Raw genomic sequence first — 22285 nt, 5'->3', positions numbered from 1 at the left:
TGTGGGAGGGGGTGGGAACGGCCGGGGCCGGGCCGGGCCCCGCCGCGCGGGGAGGGGGAGGGAACGGCCGGGGCCGGGCCGGGCCGGGCCGCGCGGGGCCTACCTGCGTCTCTAGGCCGCCGAAGTAGAGCTGCGCCGCCGCCTCCGCGGACACATTCCCGGTCAGGGCCAGCGCCTGCGGGGGGCGGGGCGGGAGAGAGAAGAGAGCGGCGTGAGCGTGAGCCCAGCCCCGCCCGCCCCGGCTCCCCCGGCCCCGCGAAACTCCCCCCCCTCGCCCCGGCCCAGCCCCGCCCGTCCCGGCTCCCCCGGCCCCTAGAAACGCCCCTCCCCGCCCCGGCCCCGCCCGCCCCGGCTCACCCGGCGCGCCGCCGCCTCGGGCACCCCCAGCTCCCGCAGCGGCACCAGCAGCGCCTCATCGGCCTCCATCCCCCCGCGCGACCGGCGGCCGCTCCACTCTCCTATTGGCTGCGCCCTGCATGGCCCGGCCAATCCGATTTGTTCTTCGCCTCCATGTGATTCCCGGCCACGCCCACACCCCTGCAACGAATCCGCTCCGTCATCCGCTGCCCCCCCCCCCCCCCCCCCCCCCCCCCCCCCCCGCCGCGCAGCCCCACAGGCCGGAGAGTCGCCCCCGCCCGCCCCGCCGGGCTCCTCCCCCGCCCAGGCACGGGCTCCTCAGGCCGGACCCGGGGTTACCATATTAAACAAATGAAAAACGAGGACCCTCCACGGGCCCTGGCCCCGCCCCTTTCCCACCCCGGCCCCGCCCCTTCCCCCTAACTCCGCCCCCTCCCCCTCCCCCTCCCAGCCACGCGGAAAGGGCTGCCCGAGCGCTACCGGCTTCACGGTTTGCCGGGCAGCCCCCAGACCCTGCGCCCCCGGCTGGGCACTTCCCCTCCCGGCTCCGGCGGCGCAGGGTGCGGAGGAATGGGGGCTGCCCGAAGCCGGTAGCGCTCGGCTCTTAAACAGAGCCGGGGAGGAGCAGAGCCGCGGCGGCCGGAGGCTCTGCTCCTCCCCTGACTCTTCGGCTCTGTTTAAGAGACGGGCTGCCCGAGCGCTACCGGCTTCGGGCAGCCCCCGTGCCTCCGGACCCTGCGCCGCCGGAGCCGGGAGGGGAAGGGCCCGGCCGGCATTTTCCAGGACATGTTCGGCTTTTTGGCAATTCCCCCCGGACGGGGGTTTGATTGCCGAAAAGCCGGACATGTCCGGGAAAAAACGGACGTATGGTAACCCTAGTCTGAGCGTCACCCAGCGCCCCTACCCCGCTAGGCCGGGCAGCTCCGCTTGCTCAGCCCCTGGCACGGGCTCCACAGGCCTGACCGTCACCCACCACCACGCCCCAGGCACAGGCTCCACAGGCCTGACCGTCACCCACCACCACCCCCCAGCCCCAGGCACGGGCTCCACAGGCCTGACCGTCACCCACCACCACCCCCCAGCCCCAGGCACGGGCTCCACAGGCTTGAGCGTCACCCACCGCCCAGCCCCAGCCAGGGCCACAGGCCTGAGCGTCACCCACCGCTCCTACCCCGCTGAGCTGGGCAGCTGCGCCTGCCCAGCCCCTGGCACGGGCTCCTCAGACCCCCGTGCCTGAGCCGGGAGAGGAAACACAGCACCCGTGTGAATCGGACCCACACGGGCATTGTAATGCTGAGACACATCATTAGCACGTGGGACTCAGTCACAGGATATAATTGAAGTCAGAAAGATACCAAACAATTATGGGTAACATGCATGTCTGCCGTTACATTAAACAGGATTAAAAAGGAATAGTCTGTAACCCCTCCAGCCTCAGGCCCTGAGCCAACTGCCAACTAAACAGGTTTAAGAAGAAATTTCCCCTATGGGGAAGTTGCTGCATAATTGTCCATTATGAGGTTTCATTCACCTCTCTGCAACATGAAGTACTGGCCAATATCTGAGAAAGAATACTAGTCTAGACAGACTACTCGAAGGAATTGCCAAACTTAATCCAGGGTCCCTACAGGTATTACTGCATTTAGTGTGTTTACCCTTCAGTTCCCAAGACCCATCTAAGTGTGGTATTTACATATGCTTACAAACCATTCAGGAATAAAGGGATTAATTAAACTGAAGCCTTTTCAGAATTAGGCCTGTTTAAGGTAAAGAACATAAGAACATAAAGATGCATCTCAGCATAAGACACTGCAGCCAAAACAGCTGGAATATCCTTTGATGCAGTATTTAACTAAGAAATCTTCAGCAAATGCAATGGTACCTAGATGGCCAGTGAGATAGAAGCATCCACAGATGTGGTACCTGGGCTTTGGAAATGGCATCAGAGAGTGCAGTACTGGGATCAGATAATGGGAGAGGAGAAGGTAGTTCTCTTCTCCTCCTCCATCCTACCTGTAATCCCAGAGGAGCCGAGTAATATTGATAAAATGATCAGCATGGAAATAGTTAACAGTGTTGACATGCAACTCACCATCATTAGACTCAGAGTTAACACCCATCAAAATGTACTAGATCACTGGTTCTCAAACTTTAGCAACCCGAGGACCCCCATTTTGATTTAAAACTTTTCATAGACCCCCAAGCTGGCTTCTAATTTTCCCCAGGGTGCTCAACCCCTGCCCAGCCTCAGGCCCCGCCTCCACTCCACCCTTTCCCCCAAGGCTCCACCCCATCTTCCTACCCCTGCCCCTCCTCTTCCCGCCCCCTTCTCCAAGCAAGCCCCATCCCCACTCCCTCCCAGCACCTCCTGCACACCACTGAACAGCTGTTCTGTGGCCTGCAGGAGGTACTGGGAGGAAGGGGGAGGAGTTGATTGGCGGGGCTGGTGGTCCTGGACATGACTCCTGGATCCCCTGGAGTATCCTCGTGGACTCCAGTTTGAGAACCTGTACTAGATAGTTCACACTAAAGACTTGCTGGTCCCCTCTCTTCCTCGTTCCTGCCCCAAGCAAAAGGCTTTTCTCACAGAATTTAAGATTTATGGGGAAAGAAATCCTTCCCAGAGCCTGGCAGCTTCTCCACATCTAGAGTAACTGATGGAGCCCATGAACATTCCCTACTTGGTTAGGGAGCTAGGCCTAAAGATCTGCTTCCGTTCCAGCAGTACCACTACCAGACAATGAAAACCCTTTGTAGAGCCTCCTCGCACAGCTTGTACTCTGAGTCAGAGAAACTACAGTGGGCTTAGCTCTTCTATACCTGCTGAAGGATTAGCTATTTGTGACTTCCCACATTTAGCGGGCAGCAGGTTAGAGATCTCTGCACAGAGGACTAGAAACCTAACTTTTCTTTGAATGGAAGTCTAGCTTCTGCAGAAACCAATATGGAAGTTGAGTTGTGCCATCTCTGTAGACAGATTGGTGGCAGGTGCAGAAATGTGGCAATAAATGGGAAAGTAATGGAGTAAAAGCACCTAGGTTCAGGAACAGAGGAGATGGAGCCATTGTAACAGACAACAAGCTGCTGAGGAAGGAGAGTGAGACTCAATCAGGCTACTTGGATTATGGTGTTAAGGGAATGGAGCCTGGTGAAAGGACAGGAACATAGTGGGAGAGAAAAAGGCTGCCAATGCTTGAATTCCACTATGAATTCTGTGGCCTGCATCTTCAACAGATTTGCCATCTGGTATGGTTCTATGTCCTGTGGAATAAACTGATTTTCTGTGTTCCATCTCCAGAGAAAGAGTCACAAGACTGATCTGGACACTAGCTACTCAGCCATGGGTGTTGGAGGCATTTCACTGCTGTTGTCCGTTTGGCTGGTGTGTATTCCAGCATTGGCAGAAGGAAGCTAGTAAATGGAGCGGCCTCTTGCTTTGTCCAGTTGTATCTGTCCATTAGGGTGTTGTACAGAGTGCAGGGGAAAAGCCTGGAAATCCGTAGGAGAGCACCTACCAAAGATGACATAAGCACAATACTTCACCATTGAGTATAAAAGCCTCCTAAATCCCTCTCCTCTTGCTGCTTTATTACACACCACCTCCTCCTGGATTCTCCCTATACCACCTTAAATAATTCTCCTGCTCTTCGCTCTTTATACTTATTCAATACCTGTAAGGTGCCACCTGTCAGCCAGTTGTGCTGATCTTTGAACTCCCCCTACTATGTCAACATTGCTCTGGTGATAATATGCCCAAAAGTGAATTAAATATTTTAGATGCAGTCACACCAGGGGCCATAAAGTCAGAGACCATCACCTCCCTGCTCCGTGATACCTCTGTGAATGTAGCCCAAAAATGCATTGGCCCTTTTTCGTTGCCATATCTCACTGCAAACTCATGTATAATTTCTTTATTATGATTATTGCTTTTACAGGCCCAGAAGTCTGGTAGACACTTGACAGAAGACACAGTCCTTGCCCAGAGAGCATGCAGTAAGTCAGGTTAGGCTGACCAGTACCCAATGGGTCAATTAAATTTACAAATATACACAATTAATGAGAAAAATATCAATAATGACTATCTTTTGACTCGCTTCTTGTTGGCACCATGGAAGGAAAAAACAGTTACCTACTTTTTTGTAACGGTTGTTCTTCGAGATGTGTTGCTCATCTCTATTCCATTCTAGGTGTGCGCGTGCCCATGTGCGCGGTTGTTGGAGATTTTTGCCTTAGTGGTATCCGTAGGGTCAGCAGCTAAGTTTCCTGTAAGCTTCGCAGCCGCAACCTACTTAGCGCCATGTAAGTGCTTAGAGAACCTGCACGGGGTCCTGCCACAGCTGGGAGAGGGACGCCCCTCCCCCAGCCCCCGCCTAGCCCGGCTGCCAACCTGCTGCAGCCGGGGCAGCCCAGACTTGCCGTGGCCGGGGAACCCTTCCTCCGGCCCCAACTCCACTGCAGCCAAGACCTGCCGGGGCGGGCTGGCCTGGCCCAGGACCCAGGCGAGAGGCATCTATCCTGCAGTCCCAGCCCCGGAGCTGTTGCGGTGGGGATAGACGCCTCTTCCCCCAACCCAGGTGCTACTGCGGGGAGTCTGCTCTCCCTGCCGGAGCATCCTCCTGTACCCCAAACCCTTCATCCGCAGCCCCACCCCAGAGCCCACACCCCCAGTCGGAGCCCTCATCCCATGCACCAAGCCCCAGCCCTGAGCTCCTCATGCCTGGCCCCACCCCAGAGCCCACACCCCCAGCCGGAGCCCTCACCCCATGCACCAAGCCCCAGCCCTGATCCCTTCATGCCCAGCCCCACCCCAGAGCCCACACCCCCAGCCAGAGCCCTCATCCCATACACCAAGCCGCAGCCCTGAGCCTCTCATGTCTGGCCCCAGCCCACACCCCCAGCCGGAGCCCTCACAAACCTTCACCCCAACCCTCTGTCCCACCCCTGAGCTCCCTCCCACTCTCCGAACCCCTTGGTCCCACAACCACCACATGAATTTTGTTATGTGCACCAATGTGAAGGTGATGTGTCACACATCACCTCCATAGCACATAACAAAATTAATTCCACACGTGGGTGGGAAAAATTAGAGGGAACACTGGTCGGCAATGGCGCCCCCATGAGTGCCGCACTCATGCGCTGGTATATCAGGCCCTACGCCCCCTCAGTTCCTTCTTGCCGGCAACTCCAACAGCGGGGCAGGAAGGTGGGTCATGGAATGGACATGAAAAAAATTAATTAATTAATGGAGATATCCTATCTCCTGGAACTGGAAGGGACCTTGAAAGGTCATTGAGTCCAACCCCCTGCCTTCACTAGCAGGACCAAGTACTGATTTTGCCCCAGATCCCTAAGTGGCCCCCTCAAGGATTGAACTCACAACCCTGGGTTTAGGAGGCCAATGCTCAAACCACTGAGCTATCCCTCCCCAACACAGCTCAAAGAACAACAGTAACAAAAAGGTAGGTAACCATTTTTTCTTCGAGTGCTTGCTCGTGTCCATTCCGTTCTAGGTGACTCATAAGCAGTGCCAATGGAGATGGGCTCAGAATTCATGGTCTTGCAACTTGCAGCACTGCTCTGCCGAAGCCAGCATTGTCCCAGGCCTGCTGGGTAAGTGCACAATGGGATGTAAATGTGTGGACCGATGACCAGGTTGCAGCTCTACAGGTCTCTTAGATGCGTACCTGAGCCAAGAAGGCCACTGATGACGCTTGCACTCTAGTTGAGTGTGCCGTGACTATTGCCGGTGGAGGCACTTTCACCAGCTCGTAGCAGTATCGGATGCAGGCTGTGATCCAAGATGAAATCCTTTGAGCAGACATTAGGCAACCTTTCATCCTGTCTGCCACTGCAACAAACAGCTGCATTGACTTGCAAAATGGCCTTGTCCTGTCGATATAGAAGGCCAGCGCCCTCCCGACATCCAGGGCATTCCTTTTCCGATTTATGAGGCTTCAGGAAGAAGACAGGCAAGTATATGTCCTGGCCGGTATGAAACTGGGAAACTACCTTGGGCAGGAACACCGAGTGCAGTCACAGCTGGACCTTATTCTGGTAGAATATGTAGGGTGGTTCTGAAATAAGAGCCCTGATCTCAGACACCCTGCGGGCAGACATTACTGCAACCAGGAATGAAATCTTCCAGGAGAGAAGGAGAAGAGAGCAGGAAGCTAGAGGTTCAAAGAGAGGCCCCATGAGCCTTGACAGCACGAGATTCAAGTCCCAGGAAGGACAGGCTCCTGGACATGAGGGTAGAGACGCTCCAGACCTTTCAAAAAACAGACTGTCATGTCGTGAGCGAAGACTGACCTGCCTTGGAATGGAGGGTGGAAAGCCAAAGTAGTGGCCAGGTGGACCCTGACTGATGACAGGGACAAGCCCTGGAGCTTGAGGTGCAAAAGATAATCCAGAATAACCTGCAGCAAGGCCAGTTGTTCTGAAGCCCAGTACGTGAACCTTTTCCACTTGGCCAAGTAAGTCGCTCTGGTGGAGGGTTTTCTGCTACCCAACAAGACCTGTAGAACCCGGGCCGAGCATTCCTGCTCTTCCACATTCAGGCATGCAGTAGCCATGCTGTCAAATGCAACACCACCAAGTTCGGGAGACTCAACTGTTGAGTCTTTCACTGTTGCACCACATGCTTCTAGCCAGTCAGTTGAGTTTCTTGCAGAAAGATAGTGAGCATTTGCTGGTCTTCTTCGGAAACAGTGTTCAACTTCAGGATGAACAAGTGACAATGCACTTAACGTTGGCCTCCAGTTTGTAGTGTGTGGTATTTCTTGCTTAAATAGAAAGTAGGATGCCACAGCCATGTTTGTTCGCGTGAACTGTGTTGTGTCTCCAGCATTCTTAACATCCTCATTAACACTCACTGGTGTTGTCCTTGGTCAGAGGAGACTCAGAGTTCAGAGGTGCTTTCACATGAGTTCACCTCCCAGGTGGGGGGGCAAGATGGCACCTTGCTTGTTCCTCCAGCTGCTAACTGTTTGCTCTGGCCACTGTTGTTCGTTGTGCCACCGTTCACTCCATCGCTCTGTTGCCAATGGCCCTGCACCGTCACCTGCCACTGTGACCTCTGCGAGTTGGTCTCTTGAGGTTCCACCCAGATCTCAGTGATTTCAGCTGAGCTCTCAGTGGGGGAACCTCGCTGATAGTGCAGTCTGGGCCGTCTCTTCCACAGAAACACTGTCCCACAGCAGGACTAAGCACTTAGACCTGATTTCAGCTGTAGTGGTCACTTAACAAAACAAAAGACTATCTATGGAGCCTAATCAGCTCTGTCTTTAAACAGTGGAGAGGGACAGGTCAAATAGTACTTGTGACTCAGGCAGACCATCAAGCAAAACACCTGTCCCCACCTTCTCTCTTCATGCCCTCAATCAGCACAGGCTAGGTACAATTCTACTGCCCTTTACTCATACAATAAGAACAACAACGTTCATTACATTACCCCCACCCCGCATTCAAGTGATTTGTAACCCAAACCTAGCCAAAATCTATCCCTTGGGCAACACAGCTCTGTTTGCTGGATACCTAGGTAGATTAGGTGTGAATGTAAATACAATCTGGTCCTGAAGCCCTTTCCCCCCAGCCCCAGCTCATCACTAGCTGTCAGGGAGAGCTCATTAAGACTTTGCTTACAAATCATCATTTGGATTTATTAGGTTGGCCAATGTCCCCGAAATGAATGCACCGACATTGTCATAAAAAACAGCAGCTGTATAAGGAAGCTAGTCTATGTTCATACTTTTCAAATCTATTATACGTTTTCAGATACACGTATTTTATCATACACTGTATATACTTTTAAAGTATGTATTAATGTTTCAATTTCAATTCAAATTTCCAAACAATCACTAAACTGGCAACACTGCATGTAACTAGTTCACAAAAATGGGGTGGGGGTGTTGGGGAAATTCGGGGGGCGAGGTGGGGAAATCCCTGTTTGAGGCTGTTTCACTGGCTGAGTGGAGAAAGGAACATAGTAAGAGACTAAGTGGGAAAGTGGGGAGGGAGAGTGCTAGGTAGGGCCTTGGAGTCAAGGACAAAATGTTTAAACTTGATGAGCCAAGGGAGAGGCAGCAAAGAGATTCAAAGAGAGGAGATGCACATTTTAGACAGACTGGGCTGGAGGCAAAGGCCGCGGAGTTGGGAAGAGAATGTGCTTGTCCTCTGTCAGCATAATACCCGAATTTCAGGCTTCTTCCAGCTTGACTCTCATTTAGTTATTTTCATCCCACGTTTCTACTCTCCATCTAGGTCCTTTTGGGATATTTCTTAGTTCTCACTGACTAAGAAACTCCTACCGACTTTAGAATTTTGTACTGGCATCATCTCCTGAGTAACGCTCAAGTCAATAGGTTGGCACATCAAGGTCCTAGAGGACTTCATGGAGTCTTCAGCTCTCTCCCTGCTTACAGAGAGCTTTGCTTAAGATAGCTTTTTGTTTGTTTTTCAAAGAGCAAGTTATTTAGGGGTGGGTCAGAGATCTGCACCTTTCTGCACAGGCGGCAACTTTCCATTGTGCTGGGGGGTGCTTGACCCCCTGGTTCTGCTCCAGGCCCTGCCCTCACTCCATCCCTTCCCCCAAGGCCACACCCCTGCCCCACCCTGCATCTTCCCACCCCCGCTCCGCCCCTTCCCGCCCCGTTCCGCCCCCTCCCCCAAGTGTGCCGCGTCCTCGCTCCTCCCCTCCCCCCCAGCCTCCTGCACGCCGCGGAACAGCTGATTGCGGTGGGCAGGAGGGAGAAGCGCTGATTGGCGGGGCCTGCTGTTGGGCAGGAGGCACTGAGGGGGAGGGGGAGGTGCTGATGGGGGGCTGCTGGTGGGTGCTCAGCACCCACCATTTTTTCCCCATGGGTGCTCCAGCCCCAGAGCACCCACGGAGTCAGCGCCTATGCCTTTCTGGATAATTCCCCAGCTCCTATTTTCACCTTGTCTGCTGAAGAATTTAGACGACTGTTTCCAGGAGAAAATAATTTTAGGAGGAATTCTTCCCAGGAGTTCAATGATACGAGCAACATGATCTAGAGAGAGCGAGAGAGAGAGAGAGAGAAAGAGAATGGGGGAAACAAGAAGCTGGATATTTAGATTTTATGATCCTTTCATCAATGAAGTCACTGAAGATGACAGAATCCTACCATCATCTCTGGAGAAATATTTCCCGGCCTGGGGTTCAAAAAGGCACTCGCCGGTCACCATTTCAAATGCCTGGAAATGAAATAGCCTATTAATCCACTCAGTGCCCAAGCCAGACAGTCAAGAGAGTCATTCTTCACCAGTCCCTCCACTCCCTCAGCACCACCCCATTTTTCACTTCTCCAATACTCCATGACACAGGAGTGTTCCTAAGATAAGGAAACACCTGCAGGTGCCGACAGTCCCTGCTCTGCCACCACAGACATCACATTCCCCTTTGCCTGGGTAAATCTCAGTGTGTATCTGGTTCAGTTTGACATATGTTAGGTTCCATATATAGGATATTAATTGCCTTGTAATCAATATAGGGACAAGACAATTAAGAGGAGGTTTATCTGCAGTACAACTTTGAACAGAAGTTGGTATTTGCAGCGTGCTTATTTTTATCACAACTTCTTCAGACAAGACTCGTCTTACTCCCAAATGCAATAAGATCAACTGATGGCTGAGGACAGATATTCTCACAGGGTTGCTGGTGTGTCATTCATGTTCACATCTGTGGTGCACTGCAATCACCATGTCCATTGGGCTGAGAATCCCTACCAGGCAGGCTGTGCTCCAGATATCTGCAGGAGTGCTGTAATCTAACCCAAGAAGAACTTCCAGGGCTCGGTATGGCTGGGTCTGGATCTCTTTGGAAAGGGGCTTGTACTGAAACAGAAAGGACGGACTATGGCTAGTGGTTCACAACTGATTAAAAACAAAGAAAATCACAGCAAAGTCCAGGACATAGTGGTACAGACCATGGATGGAACATGCTGAATGCATATACCCAATCTCATGCAGGATACAGCAGATCTACCTGCTGAGCCCCACAACACCTGGGGTGATTTCCCTTCATTCTCCTCATGATTAGACATTTCTACTGGACTAAAACAACGAGGAGGCACCTTAGAGACTAACACATTTATTTGGGCATAAGCTTTCGTGGGCTAGAACCCACTTCATCAGATGCATGGAGTGGAAAATACAGGAGCAGGTATAAATACATGAAAGGATGGGAGTTGCCTTACCAAGTGTGAGGTCAGTCTAATGAGACAATTAATTTAACAGCAGGATACCAAGGGAGGAAAAATAAATAAAGTGGCCCATATCAGACAGTTGACAAGAAGGTGTGATCACTTTGGTCACTCAATAACAGACCTAAAAGTGGCAATTCTTCAACAAAAAAACTTCAAAAACAGACTCCAACGTGAAACTGCAGAACTGGAATTAATTTGCAAACTGGACATCATCAGATTAGGCCTGAATAAGGACTGGCAGTGGTTGGGTCATTACAAAACCTAAACCTAATTTCCCCAGTACTAATTTCCCCCAACTGTTACTCACACCTTCTTTAAAAGGCAACAGAGGGTCCTGTGGCACCTTTGAGACTAACAGAAGTATTGGGAGCATAAGCTTTCGTGGGTAAGAACCTCACTTCTTCAGATGCAAGTAATGGAAATCGCCAGAGGCAGGTATAAATCAGTGTGGAGATAACGAGGTTAGTTCAATCAGGGAGGGTGAGGTGCTCTGCTAGCAGTTGAGGTGTGAACACCAAGGGAGGAGAAGCTGCTTCTGTAGTTGGATAGCCATTCACAGTCTTTGTTTAATCCTGATCTGATGGTGTCAAATTTGCAAATGAACTGGAGCTCAGCAGTTTCTCTTTGGAGTCTGGTCCTGAAGTTTTTTTTGCTGTAAGATGGCTACCTTTACATCTGCTATTGTGTGGCCAGGGAGGTTGAAGTGTTCTCCTACAGGTTTTTGTATATTGCCATTCCTGATATCTGACTTGTGTCCATTTATCCTCTTGCGTAGTGACTGTCCAGTATGGCCAATGTACATAGCAGAGGGGCATTGCTGGCACATGATGGCATATATAACATTGGTGGACGTGCAGGTGAATGAGCCGGTGATGTTGTAGCTACATATACAATGTTATATGTAGGGGGGTGAGAGCAGTGGCATAGCCAGCTTCTAAGAGGAGAGGGAGCAAACATAAAAAAGGTGCCCCCCATTGGGTCCTCCTCTGGCCATGCCCCCCTTGGCTCCTCCTCTGGCCGCACCGCCCCTCCCCCCCCATGGCTCCTCCGGCCCCACCGTGCCACCCCTGCACCCCCCCTCGCTCCTCCGGCCGCTTTTGGAAAGGCGCTGCTTATGGAACATGTGCTGAGGGGAAGCGGCTGCTTCCCCTGCACCCCGCTAGCTACACTACTAGGTGAGAGCTGAAACTGACTCACGGTCCAGCATGCGCTGCCTAGGTCCGCAATTTTCACTCCCATTTTCATTATATTGCAATGATCCAATTGATTGGCAAGAATTCCTGTATGAAAGAAAAAAAAAACAGAGCTTAAATTCACAATTTTTCTAGATACAAAAAATTATGTTTTTAAGAGACACTGGATTTATGGATTATTATAACAATCTGTAACACACTAATCCCCCTTTTGTCCTATTACTACAGGGGTGTTATCCGGCCACTTCACTTTGAATGATCCCTTAGAATATGTGCAAAACGAAGAACAGGAGTACTTGTGGCACCTTAGAGACTAACAAATTTATTAGAGCATAAGCTTTCGTGGACTACAGCCCACTTCTTTGGATGCATACGAAAGCTTATGCTCTAATAAATTTGTTAGTCTCTAAGGTGCCACAAGTACTCCTGTTCTTCTTTTTGCGGATACGGACTAACACGGCTGCTACTCTGAAACTTAGAATATGTGCTAAACACTTAAGCTAAACTATCTGATTGATCTTGTATTTAGCTGTGACACTCTGAGTACCTTTCCCAGACCTTAGGAAGAGCTCTTTGTAGCTCCAAAGCTTGTCTCTCTCACCAACAGAAGGTGGTCCAATAAAAGATATTACCTCACCCCTCTTGTCTCCAAACTAACAGGTGTATCATTCAACACAGATCATTCATATATGTTTTTGCCTTTATCTAATGCCTTTCAGCCCAAAGGATCCTACAGTGCTTTACAGAGAGGTGATTCCTCTTTACCCACTGCTGAAACTTCTATGTGCTTATCCAGTTAGATTGGCAAGAGGATTTTAGAAGAACAGCCTGTAATTGTCTGAAGCGGAGCGTTGGGGTCAGCACCAACTCAGAGGGAAGAGTGCCCCCTATTCAGTCGCTCACCCCACGATGCATCACAGTTCCCTTAGCACCAAGCCGGGGCACTGGGGCCAACAGTGACTCAGGAAAGAGCACTTCCTACCGAGTCCCTCAGATCACAGCAATAGCACTGGCTTTTCTCCTCTGACAACATCAGCAAGAGGAAATGTGACCCCTGCAGGGTACTGACCTCTGGCAGACAGAATCTGCTCTGAAAATTGAAAGGTGACCAGCTACCTTTTGATTTTTATCTTGGAAATAGGGTGACCAGATGTCCCGATTTTATAGGGACAGTCCCGATTTTTGGGTCTTTTTCTTATCTGTGTACAGTACTATAAAATCCCTCCTGGCCAGAGACTCCAAAATCCTTTTCCCTGTAAAGGGTTAAGAAGCTCAGGTAACCTGGCTGGCATCTGACCAAAGGACCAATAAGGGGACAAGATACTTTCAAATCTGGGGGGGTGGGGTGGGGGTGGGAGGAAGGCTTTTGTTTGTGTTCTTTGTTTGGGAGTGCGTTCGCTCGTGGGACTGAGAGGGACCAGACATCAATCCAGGTTCTCCACATCTTTCTAAACAAGTCTCTCCTATTTCAAACTTGTAAGTAAATAGCCAGGCAAGGCGTCTTAGTTTTCCTTTGTTTTCTCAACTTTTAAATGTACCTTTTACTAGAGTGTTTATCTTTGTTTGCTGTACTTTGAACCTAAGACTAGAGGGGAGTCCTCTGAGCTCTTTAAGTTTGATTACCCTGTAAGGTTAATTTCCATACTGATTTTACAGAGATGATTTTTACCTTTTTCTTTAATTAAAAGCCTTCTTTTTAAGAACCTGATTGATTTTTCCTTGTTTTAGATCCAAGGGGGTTGGATCTGTATTCACCAGGAGTTGGTGGGAGGAAGGAGGGGGAATGGTTAATTTCTCCTTGTTTTAAGATCCAAGGGGGTTGGATCTGTATTCACCAGGAGTTGGTGGGAGGAAGGAGGGGGAATGGTTAATTTCTCCTTGTTTTAAGATCCAAGGGGTTTGGATCTGTATTCACCAGGGAATTGGTGAAGGTTTCTCAAGGCTTCCCAGGGATGGGAATTCTTGGGATGGTGGCAGCGGACCAGAGCTAAGCTGGTAGTTAAGCTTAGAAGTTTTCATGCAGGCCCCTACATTTGTACCCTAAAGTTCAAAGTGGGGATACAGCCCTGACAGGCTCCTATTACCTCCCACCCCCCTCCCGATTTTTCACATTTGCTATCTGGTCACCCTACTTGGAAAAGACATCCCTTTCCCTCAAATATCTTCCAGATTATGTTATATTGACAAGCACTTCATTGTAAAGTATGTCATACACTATCATGCAAGCCTGATTCAAGCAAAAATCTGTCAGTAATTTAGTGTCACCATTCACCCCAAAACATTAGGTCCATGAAACAGCAGCACCAAGAGACAAGCTCTGACATAAAATGTGTTACATCTCCCAAATCATTCCTAAAAGGTGAGGAATATCTCTGGTGCAAAGACTCAGAATACAAGTGCTGGTGTTGTGTTTAAATTACAGAAAGGAAATAGCGTTCTCAGAATAAGAACCTAAACAGAACAGAATAGAATGGAGTAGTTTAACACACTGAGAACATGAACTAGATGTTCTCCTCTGAAGATTTCTTGTCAAATGTGACTGTCTGGACCACAAGTGAGGACTAGTTTGCAGTGATAGAGCTGTGTATATGTGTGGGCAGGACTAAAGGGCATCAGCAGATCTGTAGGAGGGAGTGGGGGAAATGCTGCAGGGCTGGATTGAGGGGCATCAACAGAGTCAGAATAGCAGGGGGAGCTGCGTGTCCATCTCATCATGATGTCCCCATGAATTGCATAGTTTTGAGGCTACTGCTACCTTTCAGCAGATCAGATTTGTTTCCGTTCCTGTGCAAATACAATCCCCCTCTCTGATTCTGGTTGTCAGACATGGTTCTCAGATCTATGGTGATAAATTTAACTGGGCAAAGTGTGGCTGGATAGGAATTCCTACTTTGTAAATTTTGCTGGGACTAATGGAAAGCAACTGGGCCTTGCTGGTGCCCCAGTGAGGCAAGGACATTTATTGGGATAACTGTACTCTCTGAGACACGAGAGCCTGTTCCAGCAGCTCTCGATGCCAGGACATTGAGCTTTGTGAACAGGAGTTTGATCTTGACTGTGGCTGTTGTTAAACTGTCTTGGAGAAAACAGAAGTCACAAATGAGAATGTTTTATTTTAAAGTCACAGAAGCCAGTGCATAAAGCAAAAAACAAACAAACAAACAAAAACCAAGGGAGGGTTTTATTTTCTAGTCTAGGCTCTTTATGAAGGCTGTTGGTCTGGCTGCACTGACTCCAGGCCGCACAGACTGCCCCAGGTGAAAGAGGACACAGGAAAGACATTAGCCCATTGAGTAATGTTGCATAGGTACTATCCACAACCAGAGGAAGCACTGAGATGAAGAGACCCTGAGAAGTCATTGCAATGCCTATATAAGCCTGAAGAAGAGCAGTAAACACAGGTCTCCTTTAAACATCAGATACTGGAGATGGGCCTTTGCATGGTTAAAACAAAGTACTTTGGTTTACAACTAGCATGAAAAGTGCTATACAAGGTGGAGCTGTATTGTACTGTAAGGCTGTGAGTAACTGCTCAGAAGCGATGGAAAGGCATCAGCAAATGCTCATAATTTTTCAGTTGTTCCTACATACAAACCCATCTGCAGCAGCATGTCTATACACAAACAGACCTAGTCTGGGGTTTAAGTGGTTGGTATAGGAGACAGATGGGCTTACTCCTGGAAGCAAGAAATGGAAAAGGCCTACCAATACAGGGTCATCTAGGCCAATGGCCTCTCACCAGCCAATGCATGAATTTATCCTACTGTATATTTACCCTTGGAATGAAGTCTCCATAGGCTGAGGTTGGGGTGCAGTAAGCAGGAATGTTCTTGTTCCTCGCAGGAATCCTAGCACCTGTGTGAGTCCCACTTAGAATCATAGAATATCAGGGTTGGAAGGGACCTCAGGAGGTCATCTAGTCCAACCCCCTGCACAAAGCAGGACCAATTCCCAACTAAATCATCCCAGCCAGGGCTTTGTCAAGCCGGGCCTTAAAAATCTCCAAGGAAGGAGATTCCACCACCTCCCTAGGGAACGCATTCCAGTGCTTCACCACCCTCCTAGTGAAATAGTGTTTCCTAATATCCAACCTGGACCTCCTCCACTGCAACTTGAGACCATTACTCCTTGTTCTGTCATCTGCCACCACTAAGAACAGCCGAGTTCCATCCTCTTTGGAACCCCCCTTCAGGTAGTTGAAAGCAGCTATCAAATCCCCCCTCATTCTTCTCTTCTGGAGACTAAACAATCCCACTTCCCTCAGCCTCTCCTCATAAGTCATGTGCTTCAGCCCTCTAATCATTTTTGTTGCCCTCCACTGGACTCTTTCCAATTTTTCCACATCCTTCTTGTAGTGTGGGGCCCAAAACTGGACACAGTATTCCAGATGAGGCCTCACCAATGTCAAATAAAGGGGAACGATCACATTCCTCGATCTGCTGGCAATGCACTTCCTGTACTAAACTCTGCAAATCTTTACCCTTTCTACCTACCTGGTTTCTTTAGGCCCAGATTTATACTTTGGCTCCAGGCAGCTGTGTCATGCAGAAGCTTCTGGAGACTCTCCTCATCCAACTGCAGCAAGATGTTCTCTGGCTTGATGTCTGTATGGATAATCCGACAATTTGTATGCAGGAACTGTAGCCCTGCCAGTACCTGTATGAACCAGAGACGGTGATCAACAATCAGGAATGCAGAAACCATTCCTAGGAGCAGCTTTAGATGATGTCACAAGAGAAAAAGAGTCCAAAATAATAGACTTGGTGTTTAACACATATTCTGATATTTATGAAGAATGAGACACAGATGACATTGAAAATTCTGTAGGAGGCCATCCTGTCGGAGAATTTCTGCTTCCACAATCCCTATATAGGGAATCCCATGCATCTGCTTGGAGTCAGCATCTGTGACAGGGTGCTGAGTGAGAAACACTTACTCAGCCCCTGCCACTCCAACCCCAATCAAGGGGAATGGATTGGGGCTGGGTGAATAGCCCTGTGTCTGCCTGGTAATAGGCATTACCTGCCAGCCTCATTAGCCATGGCTATAAAGGCTGGGAGGAAGCCAGAGGAAGGGAGGAAGAGAAAGGCCAAGCACAGAGGGAGGTGGGAGTCTTCTGGTCTGTTGCTGGCCAGGCCTGCACTTGGCAAAGTTGGCTGCGAAACCTGTACATAGGTGGAAAGTGGTGGCAGGAAAATTGTAAATAAAGAACATAGAACAAGAAAATAAAGGTGTTGCATCAAGCTGAGGTGTTCCTGACTGATTGGAGAGGGCAACAGGGGCCTAAACCAAAGGGGCCCAGTGTGCACCTTGCTACACGTGGGGCCTTGTCCAGGATCTGAAGCCAGTGCAAGATCTGGAGGGATCCCTGCAGTGACTAGCAGAGCAGAGATGGAGGGAACCCTGCAGTGACTAGCAAAGCAACAGGAGGAGATGCAGAAGGCACTGCAAGCCTTCCAGCAATCCCACCAGCTAGAGAGGCAGGCCTTATTCACCTGGCAGGCGGAGCAACAGACAACTCCCCAGGAATTTATAAAGGAGCAGGCCAAAGTGCAGCAGCAGCAGCTCCTACAAAGGTGGGAAGTGAGGGCACCCGCACGACGGTGTTAGGCCTATGTAAGATGGGCCCTGCTGATGACCCGGACGCCTTTCTTTGTACCTTTCAGCAGGTAGCCATGGGTGCTGGATGGGATAGGAAAACCTGGACCCTATAACTGTCTCCCTATCTGGCCAGCAAGGCTCAAGCCACCTATATGGCACTGAGCAATGACCAGGCCAAGGACTAGGAGGTGGTGAAGGCAGCTGTCCTAGACCGCAAAGGGCTGTCAGCAGAGAAATACTGGCAGAAGTTTCAGTCTTACTTTACCTACCTTGACTGGCTAGAGGGGCATTATGGGAGCAAGTGGTGTGATACAACTAATGGTTTCATCATTGGACCTAGAAAGAATGGGGTAAAGTCTGAGCTACTTGGATTTAGCATAGTGAGAAATGGAGAACTCACACATTGCACTAGTACAATGAAAGTAGATTTTGGGGAACCAAGTAGCAACGTGCAATGGAAGGAAGTATTACAATCCATTCGTAAGGAAGTGGCTGGGGACACTATAATTAAGGTGCAAAAGGATATAATTTGACCAGGAAAATTTAAGTAACAAGACATGGTTTTTCATGAACTGGCTCAGATTTGTGATCACTAATTATCATGCTGACCAACATCATCTCATTGTTTCTTGGTCTCTCTTGCCTCACCCACAACTGTTTGCTGCATCAACCTGTTGTCTGTAATCTTACACTTAGATTATAAGCTTTTTGAGACAGGGACTTTCTCTTTGTTGCAATATATACTCGTTCATTAGCCTGTTCGTTTATAAGCCGACCCCCCCAAAATGGTTAGGTAAAAACAGCAAAAACTGTATGACCCTTTCATAAGCCGACCCTATATTTCAGGGGTTGGAAAACTTTGGCTCCTGGCCCATCAGGGTAAGCCGCTGGCGGGTTGGGATATTTTGTTTACCTGCGCCACTTCCCGCAGCTCCCATTGGCTGGGAAGGGTAAACTGCGGCCAGAGGGAGCTGAGGGGCTCCATGCCTGCAGATACTCCAGGTAAACAAAACAATAATGTATTAGATATTCAATTCAATGATTCCATAGAGTTTAAAATCATCAAATTTTGGTGTAGACCCATTTATAAGCCGACCCCTGCTCTTTGATGCGTCACTTTTTTACCAAAAATATTCGGCTTATGAACACGTATATACGGTATATATGTTTTTACAGTACCTAGCACAAAGGGGCCTTGGCCTCTAGGCACTACCACATTACAAATAAGTAGAAATAAAACCTGCAATGGTATTGGGGAGAGACCCAAACAAGAATATATAGAATTAGTTAAAGTGTGTAGGGAAAAGAGAAGGACAACGCTTCATCACTGCGGGGAAAAAGATACCTTGTTATGGAGCACAGAGAGTCTGAAGAATCAAGAATTTAGGGACTTAACTGGTTGGGAAGAGAACATACTCTATACATGGAGAATAACTCACTAATGAACATTGATTAGGAAATGAAGATTTTAACAGACTCACTGATACTCACAAGACACTTTTGAAGTTTTAAATCCAAATTGTTTCTGAGTTAGCCAAATATAATATCAGTAGCAGCAGAATGGCTACTGAAAAGTCCTGTTTTACACTCTAAGTCATATGTTGACAGATTTTCTTAACACTTTCAAAATAAACCACTTCGTGGGCTGCACACCAAATGAGGAGAAATTTCAGCCTCAAAGATAATTTGTGGGGGGAAGAATACCTAACCCACTTCAAATGGAGGGAACAGAAGGAAAATGCCACATCAGCAGTCCCTAACTCTACAGTAATAAGAATTATTGTTTGCTTAGCACTTTACAGACAGGTATGATATGAAAACAAAGGTTCCTGCCCCAAGCTCTTACAGTCTTAAGTAGACAAAGGATGGAGGATGGGATACAATGAGAAGCAACGTTTGAGTGAAGTTGAGCACACAGCTTGTTAGTTCCAAGATGTTCAGATTAATTTTCCCATGAGGGCAGGAGTTAATTCAGAGTAAGATGGCCTGTTAATTCCCCCCTGTAGAGGGTTTCAGATGCTATTTGAAAAACAGGCTAAAGGAGGAAGAGTCCACTTCATCTACACCAAGCCTCTGGAGGAGGCTTGGGGTGCTGGACTGCACACCCAATCTGCCCACTTGTCAAGATGTTCCTCCGACATCTTGACAAGTGGATCAGCAAAGAGCTGTTGAAATACTCAGAGTTCTGAAATGTACCATGTGATTATAACAGAACTTCGAGATCTCTGTTAGCCTTTTCCATTCCCTAGCAGCTCATGGACACTGTGTAAGAAATGCTGTTTCTGGCATGTTTGTTTAAGTAAAATGTCAAGACTATGCAGCGGATGGAGAAAGATTGTGGTTCCGATCAGAGCATGAATGAAAACATCATTCAGCCATGGCACTTGCTGCAGCTCAGGCCTCTGGTCATGTTGCGTGGAAGGAAAGAGAGAGAGCTATGAAGCAAAGTGCTAGAAATTTGTAATACCATGAAGAAAGCTATATAGACAAACGTCACAGCCAAACTGGAGCCAACTCAAGACTGTTTAACTAAGTAGTCTTCCTATGTATCTTGCTTTCAGTGCTGGCTATGACTGCACACTGAAGCCAGCTTGTCAACAGCAGATTTTTTTAACTGTGGAGGGAGGGAGGAAAAAAAGAATTTTCCATGATGTTGTCAAAGCTACCACAGCGGATGGAGGTTCTTATGTCAACAGACAGTATGGATGACAGGCAGATTTGTTTCATGTGTCCCTGTGGGCAGCAGATTAATTTTCAAGAGTTGCTCAGTGAAGTAACACTCCATAATACGGACTATTCTGAGCTGAACCAACTTTCTAAATATGTCATTTTGCAACTTGTAACCTCAACAATATCAGTAGTGAATTTCCCAGGCACAGGTCTACAAAAGGCCACTGAAATCTGAACAAGCAGCTCTTTTAAAATTCCAGTAAAATTGGGGCTAGGCTAGGCAACCCAAAGGTCACGTACGGACATTGATGACTCTTTCACCGTATGCATTTTAAGATTAGGTACTGTCACACAATTCAGTTTAAAACATATACTTGTATTTCCTGTTAGCTATCAGCTTTTTAGTTATTTCATCATGTTGGTATTTTTTGTTAACTAATTTGGTAATATCTTAAAAATATATTGGATTTTTATTGACTTTTCATAGCAAAAAGTCCTGATGCGTTTGACAAATAAATCTAGACAGAGCTTACTTCTGCCACTGAAGTGCAGGCACCTCTGGGGCAAGAGGAGGAAGTTGTTTCGTAGTGCACAGTAACAGCACACATCAGTTTAATACATAAAGTAAAGAAGTGCCTCAGTAGTGCCTCAGAGTCTGTTTCTGCAACCTGATGCTGCTTCGTTTATGAGATCTGGCAGGTTGATATGGCTTTATTGGGTTTGAAGAATAGCAAATGGTCCAGATATCCCAAGAGATGAGACCCAGGCACAGCTTTTCCTCTATTTGTTCTTTCTTGGATTTGTCACATTTTTATTTTTTGCTTTCTTTCATGAAGGGACAACTGGCCAGTATTTCCTTGTAATAAGTTTGACCCCTTTGATCTGTTCCTCTGTAGATTTATTTTAATCACACTGGAATAAACTGCAGAAAAACCCATCCAGTATATAGCTAGCTATTCCAGTCCTCTTCACTGGAAGATAAAAACACAGTAGCCTAAGAGGTGTAAGTGAGAGGGCAGATGTGTAATTGAATAGGGAAATAACAAGGAGTCTGGTGGCACCTTAAAGACTAACAGATTTATTTGGGCATAAGCTTTCGTGAGTAAAAACCTCACTTCTTCGGATGCATAGAGTGAAAGCTACAGATGCAGGCATTATATACAGACACATGGAGAGCAGGGAGTTACTTCACAAGTGGCGAACCAGTGTTGACAAGGCCAATTCAATCAGGGTGGATGTAGTCCACTCCCAATAATAGATGAGGAGGTGTCAATTCCAGGAGAGGAAAAGCTGCTTCTGTAGTGAGCCAGCCACTCCCAATCCCTATTCAAGCCCAGATTAATGGTGTTGAATTTGCAAATGAATTTTAGTTCTGCTGTTTCTCTTTGAAGTCTGTTTCTGAAGTTTTTTTNACCAGACTCCTTGTTGTTTTTGTAGATACAGACTAACACGGCTACCCCCTGATACTTGAGTAGGGAAATGATCTCCATCTCACAGGAACTGTATTTAAAGTTGGGACAAAACCACATTTGGATTTTATGTTTTAGTAAAATAATCCTGAGTGTTCTAAAAGATTCCTCCACTGCACACCTAATCTGCCCAGCTATCCTCTCTACCCCGCAGGCCTCGCTCGCCCCTCCGTGTCCTCACCCTTCCAGTGCTCTGAGCTCTCACCTGCTGTAAGGCTTTTTTCACAAAGGGCAAGGGGAGACCCTGGGTTCCATGGCTCCTCATCAGACATCGCAGAGAAGGGCCCAGCAACTCAAACACCAAGCACACATGTAGGAAAGTCAGGGATTCACTGAGAGAGAGAGAGAATGCTATCCCCATTCACTTTGATGTTAACTACACAAGCCACAGACACCCCTCGCTCCCAGCCACCATTCTATGCCCCACTCCCCAGGCCGGCCCCTTGCTCCCACTCCCAGCCACCATCCTATGCCCTCCCACCAGAGTGGCCCCTGGCTCCCGCTCCCAGCCGCATCCTATGCCCCCCAGACTAGCCCCCGCTCTCAGCTGCCATCCTACGCCCCATTGGCCAGTCCTTCTCTCCCACTCCCCGCCGCCATCCCACACCCCCATCCCCCAGTGCAGCCCCTTTCTCCCACTCCCAGCTGCCATTCTACATACCCCAGGCTGGCCCCTTGCTCCCAATTCCAGGCCCGCCCCTCTCACAGGGACACATCCAGTCTTTTCAACAGCATAGCATTCTGTCTGGCTAATGGCATTGCAAACAGAGAAAGC

The 22285-nt window shown here is 48.7% G+C and overlaps 2 protein-coding genes across 6 annotated transcripts in view; both read right to left on the bottom strand.

Moving 5' to 3' along the window:
- Nucleotides 1–503, bottom strand: part of LOC117880220 (probable peptidyl-tRNA hydrolase 2) — a 13818-nt gene extending 13315 nt beyond the window's left edge. For 2 of the 3 annotated variants that reach the window (XR_004646496.1, XM_034776173.1), the window contains exons 1-2: nt 358–502; nt 104–175 (exon numbers count right to left, since the gene is read on the bottom strand). Coding sequence is in view for 2 of the 3 variants with exons in the window: in XM_034776173.1 (XP_034632064.1) it covers nt 104–175; nt 358–426 (141 nt within the window). In the remaining variant the exon portion in view is untranslated. Of the gene's footprint in view, nt 1–103; nt 176–357 lie in introns of all 3 variants that reach the window. The other variant, XM_034776174.1, reaches the window with a different exon arrangement.
- Nucleotides 504–2747: 2244 nt separating this feature from the next.
- Nucleotides 2748–22285, bottom strand: part of LOC117880469 (SRSF protein kinase 3-like) — a 33513-nt gene continuing 13975 nt past the window's right edge. For 2 of the 3 annotated variants that reach the window (XM_034776700.1, XM_034776701.1), the window contains 7 exons: nt 21716–21822; nt 16264–16426; nt 11775–11857; nt 10099–10206; nt 9498–9567; nt 9291–9383; nt 2748–3868 (listed from right to left, as the gene is read on the bottom strand). In XM_034776700.1, coding sequence (XP_034632591.1) covers nt 3684–3868; nt 9291–9383; nt 9498–9567; nt 10099–10206; nt 11775–11857; nt 16264–16426; nt 21716–21822 — 809 coding nt within the window. In that variant the 3' untranslated portion in view covers nt 2748–3683. The remainder of the gene's footprint in view (nt 3869–9290; nt 9384–9497; nt 9568–10098; nt 10207–11774; nt 11858–16263; nt 16427–21715; nt 21823–22285) is intronic. The other variant, XM_034776702.1, reaches the window with a different exon arrangement.

This window comes from Trachemys scripta, chromosome 7, assembly GCF_013100865.1.
Source record: "Trachemys scripta elegans isolate TJP31775 chromosome 7, CAS_Tse_1.0, whole genome shotgun sequence".
NCBI classification, from domain to species: domain Eukaryota; kingdom Metazoa; phylum Chordata; order Testudines; family Emydidae; genus Trachemys; species Trachemys scripta.
The sequence above is the reverse complement of the archived record's forward strand: the minus strand, read 5'-3'. Positions and strand labels throughout refer to the sequence as shown.